Source organism: Lepisosteus platostomus, chromosome 9 (genome assembly GCF_059453375.1).
Source record: "Lepisosteus platostomus isolate fLepPlt1 chromosome 9, fLepPlt1.hap1, whole genome shotgun sequence".
Taxonomy (NCBI): Eukaryota; Metazoa; Chordata; class Actinopteri; order Semionotiformes; family Lepisosteidae; genus Lepisosteus; species Lepisosteus platostomus.
In genome coordinates this window covers 31,097,938-31,119,450 of record NC_142619.1, presented here as the reverse complement: position 1 = coordinate 31,119,450, position 21,513 = coordinate 31,097,938, and the positions used below count along the sequence as shown (strand labels likewise).

Below are 21,513 nucleotides of genomic sequence, written 5' to 3'. Positions count from 1 at the left end.
GGAGATGGGAGAATTTACCTGTCTCCCTGTGAATTTCTATTGCATATTAAATATTTTCAGGTGTCAAAGTAAGGCTTACAAAACTTTTGTACGAGTAGCCCATCTTATTTTGAATACATGATTGCCATTTGAGGGAACACATTTCTGTGTAGTCCAATTAATTTGAAAATATGTTTCACATTACTTGCACTACATTATTAGTACAACAAGCCCTTTTTATTCAATATTCAATATAGAGGGATTGTAAGTACATTATTTTATTTCATTAATATGAAAAACATTATATTTTTTAGATACTGTATAAAAAGTATCTGATGATCTATCAAGGTATAATGTGGAAGTACAGAATCAGTTTCACAGTGTTGTATTATTCAGCAGTTTGTGAAATCTTAATTCTTTAATCCTAAAATAACCCAGTGTCTGCTGGATTGAAAACATACCATCTGACAAAATCATTTTTGTGTTGATGTGTTTTCATGGGCGCTTTCAAACTACTGAAATTGCTGCACTGCATTTCATTTAATTACCTCAAATTCTAAGATGAGTGTGTGCAGTTCTTATTTCAAACACTGGATGGCACCCTACACCTTTACAAGCACCACACCTCAACAGCAGTAGCTCGTCAGAGTGCAGAAAGCATGTCTGAAATTAACATTTCACAGCTTCTTTCACACTTTAAATAAAACATGAAATAAAAAATAATCCCTCTATATAGATACATTAGATGAAAAACTCTTAAAATAACTATATAAATCATCTGTATAATAATATTCTTAAAGACTATTCAAAAGTGCTTTATTTCTTAATTGTTTAGTACATTTATGTTTGGACATAGTGCCAGCTGGGGTGATTTTTCAGTATTAAATTGTTTTTTTTAATTATTTGATTGTTTTTTTAAAATAATTTTCATGGGCCATTTGTCTCCCCATAATATTCCAGGTAATAAAGTGGACTTGATGACGTTAGACTTAGATATGTGTGTTTCCTGAGCGTCTGGGCTTGACTGTTTTCCCCAGGTTAGGCCAAAGACCCTGATCCCGGACAGCCTTCCCCACAGCCCCTGCCAAGAGCAGATGTCCAGCCAGCCGCAGAGCCTCCAGAAAGCTACAGTGGTCAGCATCAAGAACCCTGGGCCCGCCCTCCCGACAGCGAACAACACCGTCAGTCATGTCCAGCTGCCAAATGGCCAGTCGGCCACCCCGGGCCTCTCCGAGCCCCCGACCGTCTCCACAGCCATCAGCACGGCGGGTGTCGCCTACGCCATTATCTCCACTTCGCCCAGCAACAGCTCTGGCAGCGCGGTGTCTGTGGTCAATGAGGCCATCAAAGTGCAGCCGCTGCTCATCAGTGCAGATAGCAAGGTGGGTCTCCTGCCTGTGCCGCTCTGACAGGCTCGCAGATACTCCCTTTGTTCTCGTCTCCGCAGTCCTGGCAGTCAGGGCCTGAATATTTATATCAGAGTCAGTTGTTCCTCAGTGGTTTGATAGTCTGTGCATGGACTACATTTTGGGTGACAATATTTCATGATTTATTAGGTTTGATAAGGAACTCACATTTCGGCGACTCGTGTGTCATGGCTTCTATGTTATAAGTCATGGAACTGCACTTAAGGGTTCAAATTTGGTCATTTTTAAATGTACACTGTATCAGTACTAAAACTTCCATAATTTGCTAGAAAGGTAAGGAAAAAGGCCAGGTATGACTCTAACCTAAAAATTCCAAAAAGAACAGGTTCAAGATCTAAATACGAGTGTCGTTCCGTGTGGGTCAACTGGTTCAGGTGCTCATCTCAGTGTGGGTTGAGGTCTGTGATCCTGACATTGCGGGTTTGAGTCTGGGTCCTGTCACTAGCTGACTGTGACCAGGATGCTCCAAGTGGTGGAGCAGTACCGGCTGAGCGCTGCTGAGGCTGGGGTGGGAATAGTCAGCTGGGACTCACCCAGTTTTCTGACACGGTGACCCTGCACATGTGACATGTGGTGTTGTTAGTGAGGAATGAACTTCTCCTCCAATTGGAGCAGAGCCTCCGGCTGTAATATGTTATTAAATCAGTGGCTCAAAAGTGGCTGTGTCAGAGGAGTCCGTCTATACAGTACCTCCTCATTCTCCCCTGTGTGCGGTCTCAGGCTTCATATCCCTGAGTGAAGATGTGAAAAACACAATTGGAGGGCTCTAATTGAGAGGGTATAACAATATATAATTCGCTGGTTTTAAATTAAAAAGACTAACATATACCTGTAGGAAAAATGCAAGGAAATAAAAAACGTGTACAATTCAGATCTGAGTATGTCCAGGTTAGAAGGTCTGAAATTTAAACACTGCATCCACTAGCCCTAAATTTTTTTTATCAAAACTTGATAGAGTAACATGACCCTAAAAGTGGGAAAATTTCAGGTTTGTACAGTACCTTGCTTGATTTTAAAATCACTTGTTGATTGACAGTAAACCAAATACCTAATCTGTCTGTATCACTGCCTCTCCCCCCCATCTGTGGTGTTGTGTCATTGCCCTGTCAGGTGATAATAATTCAGCCCCAGGTTCAGTCGGGCCCTCAAAAACAGCCAGAACCAAAGGCTGAGGCTCCATCCCAAGAACCCGTATTGACATCGCCTGCTCCTGTTAAAAAGAAGAGAGAAGAGGATCCTGAGGTAAATAGGTGCTGAGCACCTTTGTTGTTAATTATCCCACTGCTGGGATTGTAGTCTCTCAGCCCCTTTCCACTGACAGTATAAGAATCAGCATTAGAAAGTGGAAAATTTCCCTTTTGAATGTCCTTCTGTTTCGTATGTCCTTTCTTTCTCTGAATTTTTGTATATAATATTTGTATGTAATATTACATAAAAACCCCCATATCCCACTAATTAAAAAAAAAACTGCTTTCATGTAAAATTATGTATTATGCAATGCTAATGAAAATCTTTATCAGGCTAACAGCTACAGCGGTTAAATGTCTCTCTGAGCCATCTCATCATAATCATTTAACTGATCCCATTATCCTGCTAGCTAATCCCTGTTTATCCCATCTCATCCTCAACTTTCACCCTCCTTTTCCTTATTTGAGCATCTGACAAATGCTATCCCTTGTGTAAAGGTCCCGGAAATCCATTTATCAAATATATCAAAAAGTCTTGTTTAGCAGCACACAGGCTCACCTCTCCAAAAGAAAATTCAAAGCTTGAGCTTTTCTGTTTTTCAGTAATTGAACAGTATAAAGGAAAAACAGGAAACACACAGATGAGGCAAGAGCCCTAACTGCACTTTTACTACACAGCTTAAAATAATATCTTTCCTATTCTTTTAATATGTGTGTTAACCCCACCTCCAGCTGCCTTTGTGGGGTCATGTGAAGTAAACTGCTTCACTACATAGCCCAGCTCATACTCTGGCCTGATCGTATTTTGTTCACACATACAGAGGTTCTGCTTGTTAGTACAGTCTCTTTAGAGAATTCAGGATTTTCTGATTTGAATCCCTTTTACAGTATGTACAAAGAGAGGGTGAAATACTCATACCAGTGTTATAAAATGCAAAACAACTGTCATAGAAATAATAAGGTAAAAAAGTGCTCACTTGTAGTCTTATTTAAAAGCATGTACCTTCATAAACTACACTGTGTGAAGTTATTTATTCAGTCTCTCCTAAAGCTCAACTTTTCAAGCAAAGCTGTCTCCATGCAAAGAGATCTGTCTCAAAAGATCTAGGTGGCCTTTAGTGTCATCACTGCAACAAAAGAAAAAAGGAATTAATGAAAAACCCCAGACTGTTTTAGTATGTTAGGGCCATATTGAAGGTACCTGTTTTTACACCTAATGATCACTGTCTCATATTTAACCAAATTGGAATTTTGACAGCCTTTTACAGCTGTCACATTGTTATAGTTTTAAGGCTTGTTTCTTCCCTTACTGATCTTATCCCTTCTGGTTATTTCATTTCCCTCAGAAAATTGCCTTCATGGTGGCCCTTGGCTTGGTAACAACAGAGCACTTGGAAGGTGAGTTCTCACTTGGTGAGTTGCGGTGAAGAGACAGACTTCAGTCAAACCCGAGAGATCCAGCATCTCGCTAGACAAAGATGAAGGACAGCTGTCCGTGACTTACGGGATTCAGCTAGGTTAACTTGTTTCACAGCTTCATTGCTAAAAAAACAGTTTAATCAATAATTAGTGAGCCGAGGTTGATATCGGTGCTTAATTTGTACATGACGAGGTGATGGAGGTCAGTGTGTACGGCGTACTGGAGTGCAAAACTATGACACACACACCGTCTTAACACATTCGAAGCCACTGGTGTCGATAACAAGCTAAAAAGGTTGACCAAACAACATTTTGATTTAGTTATTTTAATACCACAATCAAATGCGATTAGGCGTGCTCTATTATGGAAACACGTCTAGTCGGATGGACCTGTTGTCTGATCTGTAGGATTTCCAAATCTGACGGTATGACCCCCATTAATGTTTATTTTGGTGATAAAATTAGCATCTTCTTTATTGTTTTCCAAGCAGGCCCATAACACTAATAAGGCACTTTGTGGATCCAAGTACGAGCCCTTAACTAGCATTCGCCAGATTTTAGGAAGGCAGCGTACCTCCTGTACCTTCTCAAAACATATCCTCTCAAACACTTTTCTCCTGATTCCTGAGGAAATGTGTTGTTAAATGTTTAAGCAACATTAGAATGCAAAACCGGTCTCCTGTCATTCCCATTCTATTGCTGACAGGGTGTGCACAGAGCAGTAAAGTGCAAGGCTCCACGTCTTGTTCCATTTTTTAATGATGTTTTTAAGATGTTCTATAATAGGAAGATTTTTCCTTCCAACTGTAAATAAGGAATTAATGCAGTAAAACAGTGAGCACCTCCAAAATGGTTCTTAAATGGCAAATGTACATGTTAAATTTTTCATGTCACAGAGAGGTACTCGTCCAATTGTGAAGTACTGGGAGCTCCGGCCCAGATTATCCACAGGTTTAGATGTTCTTAAGATTGCTCAGGGTTCAGACTACAAGGCAGTTACCAAGAGTTGTTTCTGCAATCTAGTTAAGATTGTTTGCACATACAAATGAATCTGTCACTGCAGATATCCTGCAGAATGTAACACTAAGTGACTTATTCCCATGGCCACAGAAATCCAGAGCAAACGTCAAGAAAGGAAGAGACGAAGCACAGCCAATCCAGCGTACAGTGGACTGTTTGAGCCAGAGGTAAGATGGAGAGCAACTTGTGGAATTGGCTGCAGCTGTAGTCAGGCTTGAAATTGCTTCCTTACTAAATGAAAGATGGATCCTGTGATTGCGTCCTCTGTTTTCACAAGGACTTTCAAAGCCGTGACTTGAGTTGTTTGAGGCATTTTATTACACCTGGTGTAAGAAAAATAATGTTTTCTTGAAGACTACACTTTGAATAGAAAATAGGAAAACAGAGTATTAAAATTCTGAATACACTTTATTTGATGTAACCATGAAAAACTAGCTTGCAAAAAATTGAAATACAGTTGCCTGGATATCTGTTGAGTAAACGTGGCATACCAGTATTTAAATTTGGTAGCTCTGTGTCGTTTATATCTCTAAATAAATCACCAAATAATATACAGAACTGAGTAATAGCTGATTATCTGAAAGCACTTATCATATCTTCTTCTTTTGCTTTCCAGCGCAAACGACTTGCATCAAATTACCTAAATCATCCACTTTTCCTGACAGCAAGAGGTAAACCAGTTTGTTATGATTTAACATAATTAGAGCTGAGCACAACAGGCAGGACAGTGTGTTATTGGAAATTAATAGAGCCTCTCTGGAGAAAGATTTTTACCAAAATCACATCCACTCATCCATCCATTTTCAGCAAGGGTTTCATTCTTGGAAGGTCACCCTGAGCCGAGTCAGGACTACACCCTGGCTTCCCATGTGTCTTCGGGTTTTTGTGCCAGATGAGCTGTAAATCTCTTAAGAAAATAGATGACATCAATTGATCTGTTGCTCTTTGTAGTGGTTTCTGCACTAGGCCCCCAGTTTCAAAAACTTTTCAGGAGTACAGCTTCAGGACAAATCATTTTTAAGGTTCCTCATCCTGATTTGAAGAGGTTGCTGCCTCCTTTCAGACTAAAGAGCTCTTAATAGGTGATCAGTTTATGAGTGAACAGATACAGGTGAGAATGACAAAGAAACAAACACCCCCAATTCCCCAAGCTAGTGAAAGAGATGACGTCTTCACGAGCTCAGGAGAAATGCCTTGGTTGTTTTACTGCCCAGTTTGTGGATAGTTCATCATGTGTTATGTGTCTTGTGGCCCTTGGCTGCCCTTTTTTTACAGCATACTACCATCACATTAATATAACCAGCATGAGCAAAACATTTATTTAAGCTGTGTTAATACCAGAGAATTTACCAAAGCTTTGCTTAACAATGAACACCACAGCGCCTCAAGGTTTATTTCCCACCAAACATACATACAACAAGATGTGTTTAAACGAGGAATGCAAAATGTAGACGGACTGAGGAATATTTTCTTTGTTTATACTGTAACGCTTACGGCCGACAGGGCGCTGTGTAAGAGCCGGCGTACCAGAGCGGGTGACGTCACCGCCCTTCCCTGTGATAGCAGGACCACAGCTACTGGGCTGTGGAGAGATCTCTCTTTGGCTCACGGGGCTAGGTCGCTGCAGAGAGACGCGGAAGTCCCGGGTTCGAGCCCCCGAGGGTGCAGGGGCCGACCAGATGCGGCAAGGGCGCCCGCCTGAGCCCCCGTTGCGTTACAATACTAATGGACATCTTTACTATCTAGCCTGAATTGATCACCATGGTCACTTAAAAAATGATGCATGAGAGAACGAAAATGACCTCCAGACTTTTTAAAACAAAACCAAATGTATTTTTTGGAAAGATTAATTATGTTTTATACCCATGGCTACCAAATTCAAGACATCATACTGTATATTGTGAGGCTTCTAAAAATCAGTCTCATGCCTGATTGGTCCTAGTGCATGGCTATTACTTACCCATAGCTCTGTTCCCTTTGAACAACTTCCTAATGCCGGCTACTAACATGTTCTCTGCTTCCTGTTTGCATGCTAGCCAATGAGGACCTGTGTTGGAAGGTATGTTCAGTGTTTTTAGTCCTTGTTCAAGGTATTATTTGTGAGCTGCCATGGGAGTTATCCTGTGGTGGTGCATGTTTTGCAGTATAAATGGAGGAAAGTGACCAGATAAATCACAGTTGAGATGTGACTAAAAGAATTATTGAATGGTTGCACAGTTGAAACTGAAAATAACTGGCAGCTAATTAGGGTTTTATTTACCAGGTAAATTTGAAAATGGATAAAGAGCTGTTCAGTCCCTAAGAAATGATAGATTTGATGTTTTTGATCAGGGGGTTGTTAATGTATTCTTTCACACTGTTGTAGCAGTGATCACTGAGTGAGATTCAGCTGCATTTCCATTATTGTGCTAAACTTATCAAGAGCAATGTTTATGCCATGATTGTGTTCATTGGGTAGCACAATTATCTGGTTTTAAAATTAAATTAATGATAATTAGCTGCACTTTTACCTAAGGTTTACCTAACTGGAATGTTCTAATTTTGGCTAATTTTTAATTTAATTTTTTAACCGTTTGGATATCGATGCTTTCCTCAAAGACATATTTTGTGCCAGTACTACAAATGCTATTCTGAGGTCTATGTGTTCTTTTTAGATTGAAAATAGTCCAAATGAAATTTTCAAATACACTGCTACTATCAGTATGAGTCAGTGGTTTCCTCAAATAAAAGAAACGCTCATTGTGAAAAGCGCCCCTCCCTCCGACCTTAATCTGCTGTTGCTTGGTTTCCACTTGTAGGCCCAACATACCGTTATATAATAAGACATCTTTGCTATATTTAACTCTTAAGAATTTGGAAGAACAACACAACCTTGCCCTAAAGTAAAAGTTTATTTTTTTCCTTCTGTGGGCTGATCAAAACAGATTTTCTTTTTAAAGTTTATAGATTGAATATTTGTTATTTTTTGGCTCCTTTCTCCATCAGAACTTGAGAACTTGTTTGTCAGGGACCATTTTGAAAGGCAACTCTTTTGAAGTGTCGCATCTTAAGGCACTTATTTCAAATGAGTGCTGTAATTAGTTATGCATTTTTTCAATTTCACAATATGTTATGCACCAGAATCTAATTATTTTTATTCACTTTTAATATTTTTTTGTAATAGATAAATGTACATACAGCAGGCAGAAGTGCATGATGTGCTGTCGGTTTCATACCTCAAAAAGCCTGTACTGGGCATTGCTGACGATGTTTTAACATATTCACATGATCACTATATGTTAAATAGGATATAAAGCTGAAAATACAAACCTCAGTTCTTATTCTTTATAATTTATTTGCTAGTTTTGATCTTAGTTGTAAAAGAAGGTACGTGTTTAATGTAACATAATGTTAGTGTGTGTGATGACAGTGATACGATACATACTGTACTTGAAAAGATACTTTTGTGAGTCACAGCAAAAAGTCTTTCCTTCCTGCTCAAATAATCTGTTTTGCTCTTAGAAGGGATTCTTCTTCAGTACCAGTCCAGTAGATGAAGACAAGTGACCAAAACAAAAATAAGTTTGCAGTAGCCGAGGACTGAATCACAGCATGAAACCTCAGTACGAGCATGTCTGTACACTCGGCAGGAGTCCTGGTTTCTGAGTGTCTGTGTGTTTGCTGTACTCGTTCAGGATGACATCGTACACGATGAGCACTGTGCTGTATGCAAGGAAAGAGGAGAGTTACAGCGGTGTCACAGCTGTCCCCGGGCCTATCACCCTGACTGCCTCGACACCCCACTAAAGACCCCCCCCAAGGGAGTGTGGGTGTGCCCAAAGTGCCACAAGAAGGTAAGTGAGCTCAAAAGGCATGAGCCCAGAAACTGCTGTGCTGGTGTGGTACAGCACGCTGCCTGTGTATCATCACGCCATCTTCATCCCGCAAGCAAACTTCAGGCCATTAAACAATTTGTCCTTTTAGGATTACTTATTATTGGCAAGTAGTTCACACGTACACAAAAAAAGGAACAAACACCATCTAATTTCAAAAACAGGAATGACTGGAAATGGAAGTGAAAAGGAGTTTGGTTCAGGAAGCAGGGAATCCCTCAGTTAAAATTAGATTATGGAGGCCCTAGCAGAGCCTATTGCTTCCTGCCTATGGCTCTTCCCATAGCAATAATGACCACAAGCCTGCTGTATGTACTGTAGTTCCTGGTCACTATAACATATTCCAGCTCCTCATAACAACTCTTTAAGATGCTATTACCCAGCAAGCACTATTCCTCCTAACCAAGAGTTGAGGACAATTATACACAAAAATGAGATGAACAGACCAGTCAGTATAAATTTCCCAAAACATTTAATGATAGGTCAGTTTCCAGCTGTGTACAGTATGTAAATCCCATTTGTCTCTTTCTTAGTATTATGTATTTTCTTTTTACAAAATTAAAGTAATTATATAGAAAATAAAAGTGAAATAATGTTGTCAGCTGTTTTGCAAGATTGTTATTTAGCATCAGCTAGACTCTTTTATTAATTTTTCTTTTTCTTTTATAAGGTTGCTAGTTTAAGTTTTCAATAAAGTATTGTCAAACAAAAATGTTGCATAGCACCCTTGATAATGAAACACAATATTACATGTCTGTTATTTTAAAATGAACTTTTTAAAGGGGAGAAAGTTGTGCAGTAACCTTTTTAATATGTTTAATATATGGGATTATTAAGTATATTTAATTTATTGTCAAAACAATGATTAAATAAAGTGTTTCTAAATTTTGCATATTCTTCACATTTGTATTTAAATACTCTGAAATAAAGGCAGATACCATATTATTCTTGATGATATCAGATTGTGAATAATAAAGCTTTTTATTTAAAGTGATTTTTGTTGTTAAAGAGATCAAATTAGTAAAACAAATTGTATATGTGTCAAATTTATTTGAGTCTTTATTATTCAAATCAACATAAACCAAGCAATTTAAGATTTTAAAATTAAGGAACATATATAAGTGTTTAGAAAAATGTATTATCATATCCCCCATTAAGCAAATTCCCCCTTTACTCCAGTGTTATGGTATAGTGTTGTGTGCTCAGTCGTGGCTGAAATAAAATCATACATTTTGGCATTGCAGGTTGGTAGAAAAAAATATTTTCCTTGTAAGAAGAATCTGTAGAGCAATACAAGACTGTTCACAACTTGTTATGTACACATGAAGTTTTTTTCTTTTCCAGGTACTAAACAAAGACAGCATGTCCTGGCCTCAGAACTTGGCTGTTGTCCAGTCTTACATAACACACAAAACAGGTATGCCTTGGTGAAAAATGGCAGGTCTACAGCTGTCTACAGCTACTCGTGACTCAGAAGCCATTTTGGCCACATACTGAACAAAACAAGGTTTTTATGGCAAAGTAAAGAACAGTCAAATATCTACCGTTCTAAAGTTTGACCACTTGCTGAGAGACCCAAAGAGCCTCCTAGCTGGTCTTACTACAGCATAGACAGCCTCTACCATGGATCTGGCTCAACCAGGAGAGAGGAGTGGAAAACAATCATCGTCACATGAGTTACTGGGAACAAAAACAGACTAAGGTGACTCTAAATAGCTAATGTGCCTGTAAGCTTCACACGATTGTGAAGAGATTCATTATTTCCTAGACTTAATCTTTATTCTGTCAATATATAACTTTAAACAGTCAAGTGGCTACAAATTAATTTCTGTTGAGAAATGAGATGTTGAGAAAGCAAGAAATGATTGTGAGCCGTGAATAAAGCAGTTGACCAAAAATACCATGTTTTACCTGAAAGTCGTGCTAATGTCAAAAATTGAATTTTTACTCTTACACAATAGACGGGAGTGAATCTTTTGTACCGTGAGGGATTTCACACAACATGTACTTCCAGATGTGTCCGGTTCAGCGTGAACTCCCTGTAACCAAGTCACTGTACGATCTCTAAGACTGTAAATGACGGTTTAGAGCACTTCAAGCATATAAGTGTGGAAACAGATGTAACAAATCAGGTTATTATGTCATATACTCGAAAGCTCGGTTTCATTTCTCTCAAATGTAATGGGGTGAAGACTAGAGAAGCTTTCTCGTGCCGCTGTGGTGATGCCATTTGCGTTTGTTGCACAGTGAAAGAGGAAGAGAAGAGGAAGCTGCTGAAGAGGAGTAGTGAGCTGAAGAGTGAGCGCGCACAGCTGGAGGAGAGGGAGCAGCAGCTGAGTGATTCTCTGGCGGTACGATCCCCTGCCACAGCTCCATTAAAACCCAATAGGTGGTTTTCCTTTGGCACAAATATCCTGCAGCAAGCACACAGGAGAGTATCTCCTGCTGTATTGCAAGAAAATGTATTCTGGAATAGGTCCAGCCTTGAGTTCTCAACAAGGTTGAGGTTATATTTCCAGATGGAATATGTGCTATATTTCCTAGTGCAAATGATCTTGAACACCACACAAAAGGAGGCAGTGCCATTCCTTTGCTTCCTTCCCATAATCCTCTGTGGTGTTTGTCTTCAAAGAGGGAACACAATAAGGAAAACGAGTAATGTAAAGTAGCAGTGTCAGTTTTTATTTTCACACGCATATTCTTTATTGTGTACCCCTTTAGTTGTTCTTACTTTTCTTAACTGTCCTTGAGTTTGTTAAACATCACAGCAGTACAGCCTTAAGGTAATGAAATATCTTTAGATTACAAAGTGCTCATACTCAGGCTCTTCTCCTGCAGAAATACGCCCTACTGTTTCAATGAAGTGAAAATGTGTTGTTCAGGAACAGAATGTGCAGAGGTCCTAGTGAAAGATTTTTACAACACAAAGTATTAATCCGGAAGCAATATTTCTTGGCAGTTATATTATATTTCTTAGGACCTGAAACAGTGCATATGGATGTCCCTTCAGGTTTTTTTAATATTCTTTTCATTGCTATTTGTATTATAAAAAAAGACTGTGTAGAGTGATATTGCTGCATTTTTAATGTTCTCATAGATTGTATGATTTAGTTTTGGTCTCGTAATCGTAGAAATATGTCAAAGCAAAGCATTCAGTCACAGGTTTTCAATAATTAAGAAGTACTTCTAACTTTCCTTCAACTTTCATACCAACAAAGTCTCAACACGGCCATTTCTTCTTCTCCACAGAAATGTGTAGATTTGAAAAACAGCCTTTTGGGAAAGCAGAAGGAAACTCAGTCTGCCTTGGATCGACTGAAGGCTTTGATCAGACTCATCCAGAGGGACCAGATGATTCAGGTGACCATGACTGCCACCACAACCACAGGGGCCGCCCTTCTCACCCTCCCCTGGATCAAACCTCCCAGCAGCGCAAGCTCGCCCTCTGCTGGTACTTCCGCGCATGTGCAGAAAGGTCTGTCTCAGGCCCAGGGCAACAACTGATCGCCACCACCCCACACTGAGCCAACCTGCGACCTGCCAAATGTGCAGAACACCTTCCACATCTTCTTCAGAACAATAAACTTTTTTATAAGTCGGAATACCATAGAAACTTACGAAACAAATTTAAAACAAAAAAAAAATATATAACCAATGCAGTTTTTGGAGATCTGCTGTGGCAAAATGATATCCCACAAGCAGTTTGTGATGAGTATTTTGTAAACCCAACACCTTCAGTGCTTACGAGATTTTTTTAATTATAATTGTTATTATTTATTAATATTCTTGGCCTTAATGTATTTATGAATTAAAAACAAAAAATGGCTGATATGGAAATACAATCTAGTATTGCATATGGCCAAAAAATAATGAAAAACCTAATAATGTTTTTTAAAGCAAAATTAGAGGAGAATAATGTTCAGCATATAGTAAGCAACAACACTAGCGATTAGTAGCAGTAGTTACAAAAGGTATTAAAATATAAAACTGAAAGAACATTTTCAACTGTACATTGATATATCTGAGTAGAATTGTTATTATTCTCTTATGAACAATGTTCGCCATATTTATTCAGGTGAAAGTGGGATGAGGAAACGCTTTCAGTGTGTATGTATGAATCTATTGAGCCTTCAAACAAAACAGAATAATTTTTCAGTATTATTGTTGAGAACTTTAAAGTATTTAAAATGACACTACAGAATTTACCATTTCTAGTTCAACATGAAGTATTTTCATGCTGATGCCTGGGGAGTGAAGTATTTAAAGGGGGATGGCTGTACAGATGTTGTATTACTGTTCTTGCTGGTTCTTGCTGTTACTTTTTTTAAATTAATTATTATTATTATTGAATCATATAAATGTGATGTTCTTGTTTCCAGTTGCACCCAAAAGTAGATTTTTTTTTTACAAGGGCCATTTATTTTTAATATGGGTCTTTCATTTTTTGCTATTTTCTTGTTTTCTTTGCCAGTATAGAAAATATGCCAAAAAAACTTACATTTTTGTACTGGATTTGCTGTCTTGACTTCCTTCTTCTTTTTCTCATTTTTGCTTTTTTAAGGAAATGTAATATATGACTTCAACATTTTAGTGCTGAACAACCACTTGTTAAGAACTATATATATACTGTATATCGGCTAGACAGTACAAACAACCACTGCCTCAAGTAGAATTTTTGAGGGTTTGTTACTATATCAGTTTTTTACACAGACAAATAGAGACCTGATTACTTTCTTCTTGATGGGACAGTTTTAAGAGTGAACACTATTTAAATAGTTAGTCTTCCTGCTAAACAAAGGGACTGACTGGCCTCTCGATAGGTCTCAAGTCTGTTTTCCTTTCTATTTTGCAGGCATGTATTGCTAAAAAGCCTGTCAGTGTTACACCGGGCCTGTCTTGGCAGGGAGTGTTAAGACATCTAAAGTCGTAATGATTTCTTTTCTTTCTGGAATTGTTTAACAATATTGTTGGTTGATTTCTTGTTAATTTATTATGAAGACATGAAGGTAATGCAGTATCCCTTTTGGTGCAAAATAATAAAAAAAGAAAGATCCTGCCATCTTGCGCAGGATCATTTTACCCCTCCTGTGTGATTTTAGTTGTCTTTGAGAAGTCTGTATAGGAACACAGATATCACAAGAGAAAGAAATGCAGTGATCTTCTCCATCATGCTTCTGTTGCAAAAGCTTTGTCTGTCTGTCCCGTAGATGTTGGAATGGACATTATAGATTCAAATAGACATTTGTATATACATCATTTTTTAAGAAGAATATTCGGATCTATAAACATCCACCCATTCCTTCAAATATACAGATAAATGGATAAAGAATTTATATTGAAATTAAAGCTATTGTGAGAAATCGATGCAGCCTTTCCTTAGAAAAGATAAGTGTAATGAGTCAAGTACTGTGGAGAAAACTGGAATATGCGCCAAGAATGAAGAGTTAACTCTTGAGTTATTTCAGACCATTATTTTGTGTTTGTACTGTTGTGGAAGCTGGCAGGTATGATTTATTGATAGGCTTCCTATCTTGAACAGCTGTAAAGTGAATTTAATCTTTTGGCTGATCAGTGCACGTATAAAAGATATATAATAAGAGACATTAAAAACACAACAAGTGAGTATTGATTTGTTTAATTTTTAATGCCTCTTAGTATATATATTTATCATATATTGCTGCACAGCATTCATTTTCGACCTTTTTTCTATAGAATTGTCTTTCTGAGCAGATAGAGTAGTTCTTGCTGTTAAATTGTTTCACTTTTCTAAACTAACAAACAATGGTAGTCTTTACTGCTTCTCTAATGGTAGTAATGATTGCCATTCCTGATACTTATCCCTGTCTGACAACAGATTCCACCAGAATGTAGCAATGCCAAGTATAGGAATATGTGTGAATGAGGTACTGTACATACACAGACATAGACCTTGCCAGTACTTCACAGATATCCATTAGATTCAGTTTTGAACCACATATTGCATATATACCATTTTGTTTTAATTTTGCTGTGATAATTGTGATTTTCATATTACCTTGCTTTATATTTGGAAAGTGTTGTTAAAACACCTGTAAATCTGACTGGAATTCTACTAAGAAAGGGAAACTGCTTTAGAAGCTTTATTAATACCAAGAGGATGTATAACGCTGGACACAACTGGCTGGCGTTTAAATTCAGTCATGAACTGACCTGGCTGACACCCTGTAGTAGGTGCAGTCAACTGAAATATTATGGGATGTGTGTGACAGAAGAAAATCACACTCAGCTTAAACATTCTCTGGGAGAGAAGGAGGTCAGGGCGTGAAAAAGCAGATATGCTCACCTGTGTGTTGTGAGACAGGAACTCTTGGGTAGGTGCTGCACTGACTGCTAAGACATATTGATTTTTTTGAGAAGTTTAATTAGTTCTCATGTAGATCATTTGTTTATACAGCATCTCCTTCTTTATAACAGAAACATGACGTGATTGTTCCAGTGCTTGTGAGGAGTGAACCCACACGGAGTCAGTTACACCTAAGTCACATGCATACAATTAAAATAACTCCAAGTAAACAATTTCAGGTCAGATATGCAATAAATGAAATAAGATTAAATTAGAGGGACAACATACAATATACCTTAAGTAATGGCTACATCACTGCCAAAGAGAGCTAAGTACCTTGGCATTTCTGCATCGATCTCATTAAGTACCACTGAGAAACAATGCAAAGAAAGGGCGCATTAATTGAACACACAGGGTTATCTCTCAAAGCTTTACTGTCATTAAGCCATTACCCACAAAGACGTTTGTGGCACAGTAAATGAAGTAGGTTGTGGGTTTCTCTTCACAAAGATGTATCCCCCCCTTTGTTATGTTGCATTAAGACTTTACAGCTGATTGAATTAAAAGTGGAGTATGTGTAGACAAAAGTTACAGGTTTATATATAATGTTACAGAGCTTTAGAGGATTTCTGGTCTTCCAAAAGAAAAACGTTTCTGGTTTAAGAGTGATAAATGTCTTAAAATGTGAAACCCTTTTTTTTCCTGTGATTTCCATTTTGTGATACAACTTTCAAATCAAAATAACAGTTTTTGCTGAAAAGAACTTTATAAATATGTTATAAAAACTTCTATTATAGGTATTTTACTCCCTCATTTTAATTGGTGTCTAACACACATTCATAGGCTTATTGATATGCTCATAATTAGGGATAACTGCATATATCCAGCAGGCACTACGTGACGTCTGCAGTGACAAATTACTCCCATATAAGACTTAAGACTATTCTACTGCAGAGAGGTTTGTCATTTTTTAACAGGACTGACTCTTACAGAAAGACTATTAAACTTTGTGCTGGACAATACATTTTCAACTGTGTTGCTTCTAGCACCTGTTAGCAGACACTGGTGCCGTGCACAAAGTGGAATCTGAATCCAAAGAATTGATCTATTTTTAAACAAAGAGAGAAAATCTTTACTTACCTGAGAGATTCCCAAAACCTACTGGAGAAAAAGTTCAGGAACAGCCTAGTCAGTGAGAAATGGGTTTAAGGAGCTTTCAGGCACAGCCTTTATGCTGTGCAAATCAGGCAGTACGTTTTTCATCACAATAGTATTCAATCATAGCAGTATTGCATAGTAATATTAAACCGCAGTCCTGGATACTACTTTTTCTAGCCCACTGTAACAGAGTCCCAACAGATGGTGTAGGGACAGAGGCAAAGCTTATGTGGGGGATGCATTGGGTACTCAGCACATATCATTGATTCAAGGATGATTCAAGATGAACTGGCTTCTGTTTTGAATGCTTTGCCAGCAGTAGGGTCTCTTGACACAGTCCATCAAAGGGATACTGCATAGGTTCCAAAAGTCAGACCTACTGAAGCGCCGGTTGCTGTGACATGAGGCGAGCCCATTCATCAATAAAAACAAAGTAACCATATCAGTGCTCCATGTCACAATGAGAATGTGCCCTGAAGCATCGTCTGTCTGAGGCCAGTTCTTAGCTCCATTTTCAGCATTCTCCGGGAGAAACTGTGCAGTACTATACAGATCTATTTTAATACACTTGACACTACGTTGAACAAAATTCTTTTATATTCTTTTATGAATGAACAAAGAAAAAAGGTAAAAAAAAACATTTGAAATACTATGGTTATTGTTTGCCAATTATGCATTCTGACGTGGCTTGCAATGTTCAATGTATTTTTTGCCATGAAATGAAAAGTAGTGGAGGAGAAAGACATGGAATTAGATGACACTGAAAATTTAGATGAAAATGTCTTGGGACTGTTAAAGTAGTTTTTTTTATTTTTTATTTTGTTTTTAACTAAAAGGGGACTGTCCAGTGGATAGTATGTATAGGAAAAAAAAGTGTTTGTCTTACATATGCCAATGTAGTTTTTCTTCTTTATGATGCATTAAAATTGATTGATGGAAGTTGGTGACTGGTTAAGAGTAGTCTTACTTTTTTGTACCAAGTTCTTTAAAAAAATAAAAAAACGCCTTCGTTGGAAGATTTTGGAGTTTAAATGTGTGTGCTAAAAAACACATTGTTATCCACATTTTATCCCAGCTCGCTTTTTATTTTGAGAAACCATGTATTAAGGCTGCAACGAGCACAACTACAAAATCATTATTCAGTAAATTTGCCTTGCTTTTACATCTGTGCTTAGCATCCTGCTGTGAAATCTTTGCTCAGTTTGTCCTGTTTTGTCTTATCAAAACTAAACAATTTAAGCCACTGTAACAGATATTTGTGTGTGCAAACAAACACATTGCACACTTCTTCACATAATCTTAACTCCTTGAAGAAAGATCTGAGGAAAGCCTTCAAACCGTGTGGAGAGGCGATGTCTGTTTTCACTTTTAAAGACATTTATTACTTTCCATGCTTTAGGTAAATGTAGACAAAATGTTGAACAGGTTATCAATGGAATCCCCTTACACGAAAAACTTAAAATTGCTGTTTGTTTTTCATAAAACCAAAAGGAAAATAACAATTTTCCCCGTCTGAGCAGCCCTAATCGGGTTTAAAGCCTTAGCTTCCATTTTCATTTATAAGTTGGCAAAGCTGAATAGAAATCAGAACATGATACATGACCTACTGTACTTGTGCTGTCAGTCTAAATAATGTCATGTCATTTACCAAACCGCTTCATACCATACGGTGTCATGGGAAGCCAGAGTCTAAGCAACAAGGGCAAGGCAGGGTAAGTGCAAGCCAATCCTACATGTAGACAATTTGAAGGCCAAGGGGGGAAATTTGGCCTGGACACTGGGATAACTCCCTACTCTTATCAAGAAATGCCCAGGGATCTTTAATGACCACTGAGAGTCAGGACCTCGGTTTAACGTCTCATCCGACAGACGGCACCCACTACAGTAGAGTGTCCCTGTCACTAAACTGGGGCAGTAGGACCCACACAGACCGCAGGGTGAGCGCCCCCCTCTGGTCCCACTAACACCACTTCCAGCAGCAACCATAGGGTCCCAGGAGGTCTCCCATCCAGGCACTGACCAGGCTCAACCCTGCTTAGCTTCAAGGGGTAGTCAGTTGAGAGTTGGAGAGTGATATGGCTGCTAAGCAGTCTAAAAATCAAGCAAATAGTTTGATAGTGTTGACCGAATGTAAAAATTAGATGTCTGCAGCTTTAAGCTTAGGGCTAGGTAATATCAAGGCTTCTAATCATTGACTGTTAAACAATAATATTTATTTTATATAGGAACAAGTAATAGGTTTATTCCATGCTGAAAAGAGAGAAAACACAATGTTTCGGCTGTGAAGCCTTCTTCAGGTGTGAACACAACATTGTGTTTTTTCTCTTCACTTTTCAGCATGATTTAATCCTACTGTATTACTTTTTCCTTCGCAAACTACGCATGCTGATGCAGCTACCCACCTTATTTATTTGACAATATATAGTTTATTAAACAATTTCATAATACAAGGCACTTTACGGTTAAACAAAAAAAGACAGCTATGCACAAATTAATGCAGTGAATTAAACAGAACTAAAAGCAAGAGTATCTCACCAACTGCTCCAGACTGTTCTTCTATTAGCAACCGACAGGACAATTAGTAAAATCCAGAGGCCATTGCAGCCTGCTCAGAAGATTTCAAAAGACATTTAATTCTTCTAGCACAGGGATTTTGAATTTAAAAAAATTAAAAATATGTTGACAAAAATAAATATAATGCATGATCTGTCATGGCAATTCATCCTGCATCCATAGTCTCACCTTGCTCCCTGTGCTTCTGGGATCAATACCGAACTTCCGAGATTCGTACCAGGAATAGGCAGAAATCTGATAACGGACTGTTGTATGGAATAATGCATAGTACTTCCCAATAGACACATCCTTTTTCATCTTGAATTAAGAGTGAAGTTCAGAGTTTACCGTTTGTTCATTTACTATACAGTATGTGGACACATTTCTACAATAACTTAAGAATTCTGTGCTAACCTGAAATGTATGACTTTTATTTTTGTTCTTCCTAATTTAAAGTACGGTGCCCGGTAAAATAAAATCAGCACCTTTGACCCACACTACTGTGTAAATGTCCTAGACATTTTGCATTATTCTAATTTTTCAATTTTTTTTCTTTCTTTATGCAGAAACAATTTTATGGTATCAATTTTCTAATGAAAGTTTAGCCATTTTAAGATCATTTACAATCCTATTTACGTTTACCAGAAGATCTGTATTTTTTTTTACAAAATCTAGCCTTATAGCTTTGATGATAATGATAATGATGAGGAACATCTGACTCATTAATGACTCACCATGTAATATTGGCTGCTCATGTTTAGTTTACCTTGAGTTGCAGTGATCAGAATTTCAAAGATTCTGATAAAGTGTTTTTGCCAAATAATAAATGTAGAATCGCTAAATGGCAAGCTTGATTTCTTTTCAACCAGACCCAGCTGTTGTAATAAGAGTTAATGTTGCTCTGATAGAAAACTATTTGAGGCTTTCAGTAAATTACTGGTGTTCATAACAAACATTCTATAACACATACACAACATATACATGTATTGTCATTGTGACAAAGATGACTTCAGCACAGCAGAGTACACATAGTATAAGACACCTATTTGAGTTATTGGTGCAGGTGATAGCTTGCACACGAAATATCTCACATAGATCTGATAAAGCAAGGGAATTCAAAATAGAACCTGATACTTATTAGGTGCTCCTATGACATGTATTAGCACTAAATATATGGACATATCTGAAACACAAAAACTTCTTGTGTCAGACACGCATGAAATATTTAATGATGAAGCCGTATTATCCTGGCACCAACAGCCTAAACAGGAGTGCCATGTCTCATATATCCCTATCATGCAGCATATGCCAAAGGCACTCATGCTGCCAAGGCACTATAAGTGAGATTAGAAATACCCAATTTAACTTGATACCCCAGGTGAAGAGCATACAGATTTATCTTCAAACTGAAGAACCCAAAGTCTGTGGGCTTGAAGCTGTAGTTTAGTCTTCCAGCCTTTTTAAAAATTATTTTCTAGACTCAAATTAAAGTTGCCACGTGCTCCCGTTATTGGGCCAAAATGCCATCTTTGCAATCTTTTTTTTTCAGTCTATTCAATTTTAATGCTGCCTTAAAGCAAGTGTTAACAATTTAGCTGAGTTTAACATTGACTTTATTCATCATTTCAATTTGGGCACAAACACCTGTCCATCCTCAAAGTACAACAGTGTGTATGTATATGAACAGGTGGTATTGACATGTGAACACAGCAGGGTGCACCAGCGTGCCCCATATTATGTTTTGAACAAAATGAGACATCACTGAAAGGGAGTGATATATAACTTTGTTTGAGACGCATCCTCCAGTTTCACTTGCCAATTGGCAACGTCCTGGATAACCGAGAGTCTTTAGCCTCTTTTTATTGCGCTGAACTGAATTGTCTGAGCCTGTGCTGGTGTAGCCTTCCTAATGCTGTGTGACGGTCTAGCTGTGCTTGTAATCCTCTGATGTGGAACCAGAAGGTAAGTGGGGAAAGATGGCAGTTATTAAGTCCTGTGCAACGCATACATTTTATGTCTTTGGTGACATAAAGTCGGTGTCCATTTGCCTCTGGCAGTGTTTTAATAACTAAGGCCTTCTTTGTAAGCAGTGTTAATACCAAGCTAGGTGGCTCTTGTTCCATATTTAAACAAAAGAGATGCAACATTCAGCAATATTAACCTCAAGTCCTGGGTCTTACTTTGCTTCCTTCATGGGACGATTTCCTGTATTTGTCTGTACAGTAAGTGCTCTTATACTACTTTACATCATTACATGCTATATAATATTAAACTATGGACATTTAATATGCCTTACATTATATCTTTTTATAACTTTTCAACTAAGAGAAATACAATAGATTTACATTTTAGTTAGCGAAAGTGAAATATTTCAAATAGTATAATAACCATCTTAATCCTTATACTTATATATCACATTTCTGGACACAAATTCTATTTAATTTGTAAAGGAAATCTTTTCATGTGAACTGACAAATGTACTGATGTCACAATTTTTACACATCAGTACTGTCCTTTAGTGTCTAATATACAGTTATGGCCAAAGTGGAAATGACATTACTTTAATGCAATAATTT

General features: G+C 37.8%; 1 protein-coding gene across 2 annotated transcripts in view; it reads left to right on the top strand.

Annotated features, from left to right (window-relative positions):
- phf21b (PHD finger protein 21B) overlaps positions 1-17,328 on the top strand; it is a 106,978-nt gene extending 89,650 nt beyond the window's left edge. The window contains exons 6-15 of one of the 2 annotated variants that reach the window (XR_015941142.1): positions 1,017-1,361; positions 2,517-2,648; positions 3,940-3,991; positions 5,123-5,199; positions 5,649-5,703; positions 7,069-7,091; positions 8,707-8,865; positions 10,249-10,606; positions 11,152-11,255; positions 12,154-12,172. Coding sequence is in view for 1 of the 2 variants with exons in the window: in XM_088644703.1 (XP_088500829.1) it covers positions 1,017-1,361; positions 2,517-2,648; positions 3,940-3,991; positions 5,123-5,199; positions 5,649-5,703; positions 7,069-7,091; positions 8,707-8,865; positions 10,249-10,321; positions 11,152-11,255; positions 12,154-12,408 (1,275 nt within the window). In the remaining variant the exon portion in view is untranslated. Of the gene's footprint in view, positions 1-1,016; positions 1,362-2,516; positions 2,649-3,939; positions 3,992-5,122; positions 5,200-5,648; positions 5,704-7,068; positions 7,092-8,706; positions 8,866-10,248; positions 10,607-11,151; positions 11,256-12,153 lie in introns of both variants that reach the window. The other variant, XM_088644703.1, reaches the window with a different exon arrangement.
- The last annotated feature ends 4,185 nt before the right edge of the window (positions 17,329-21,513 follow it).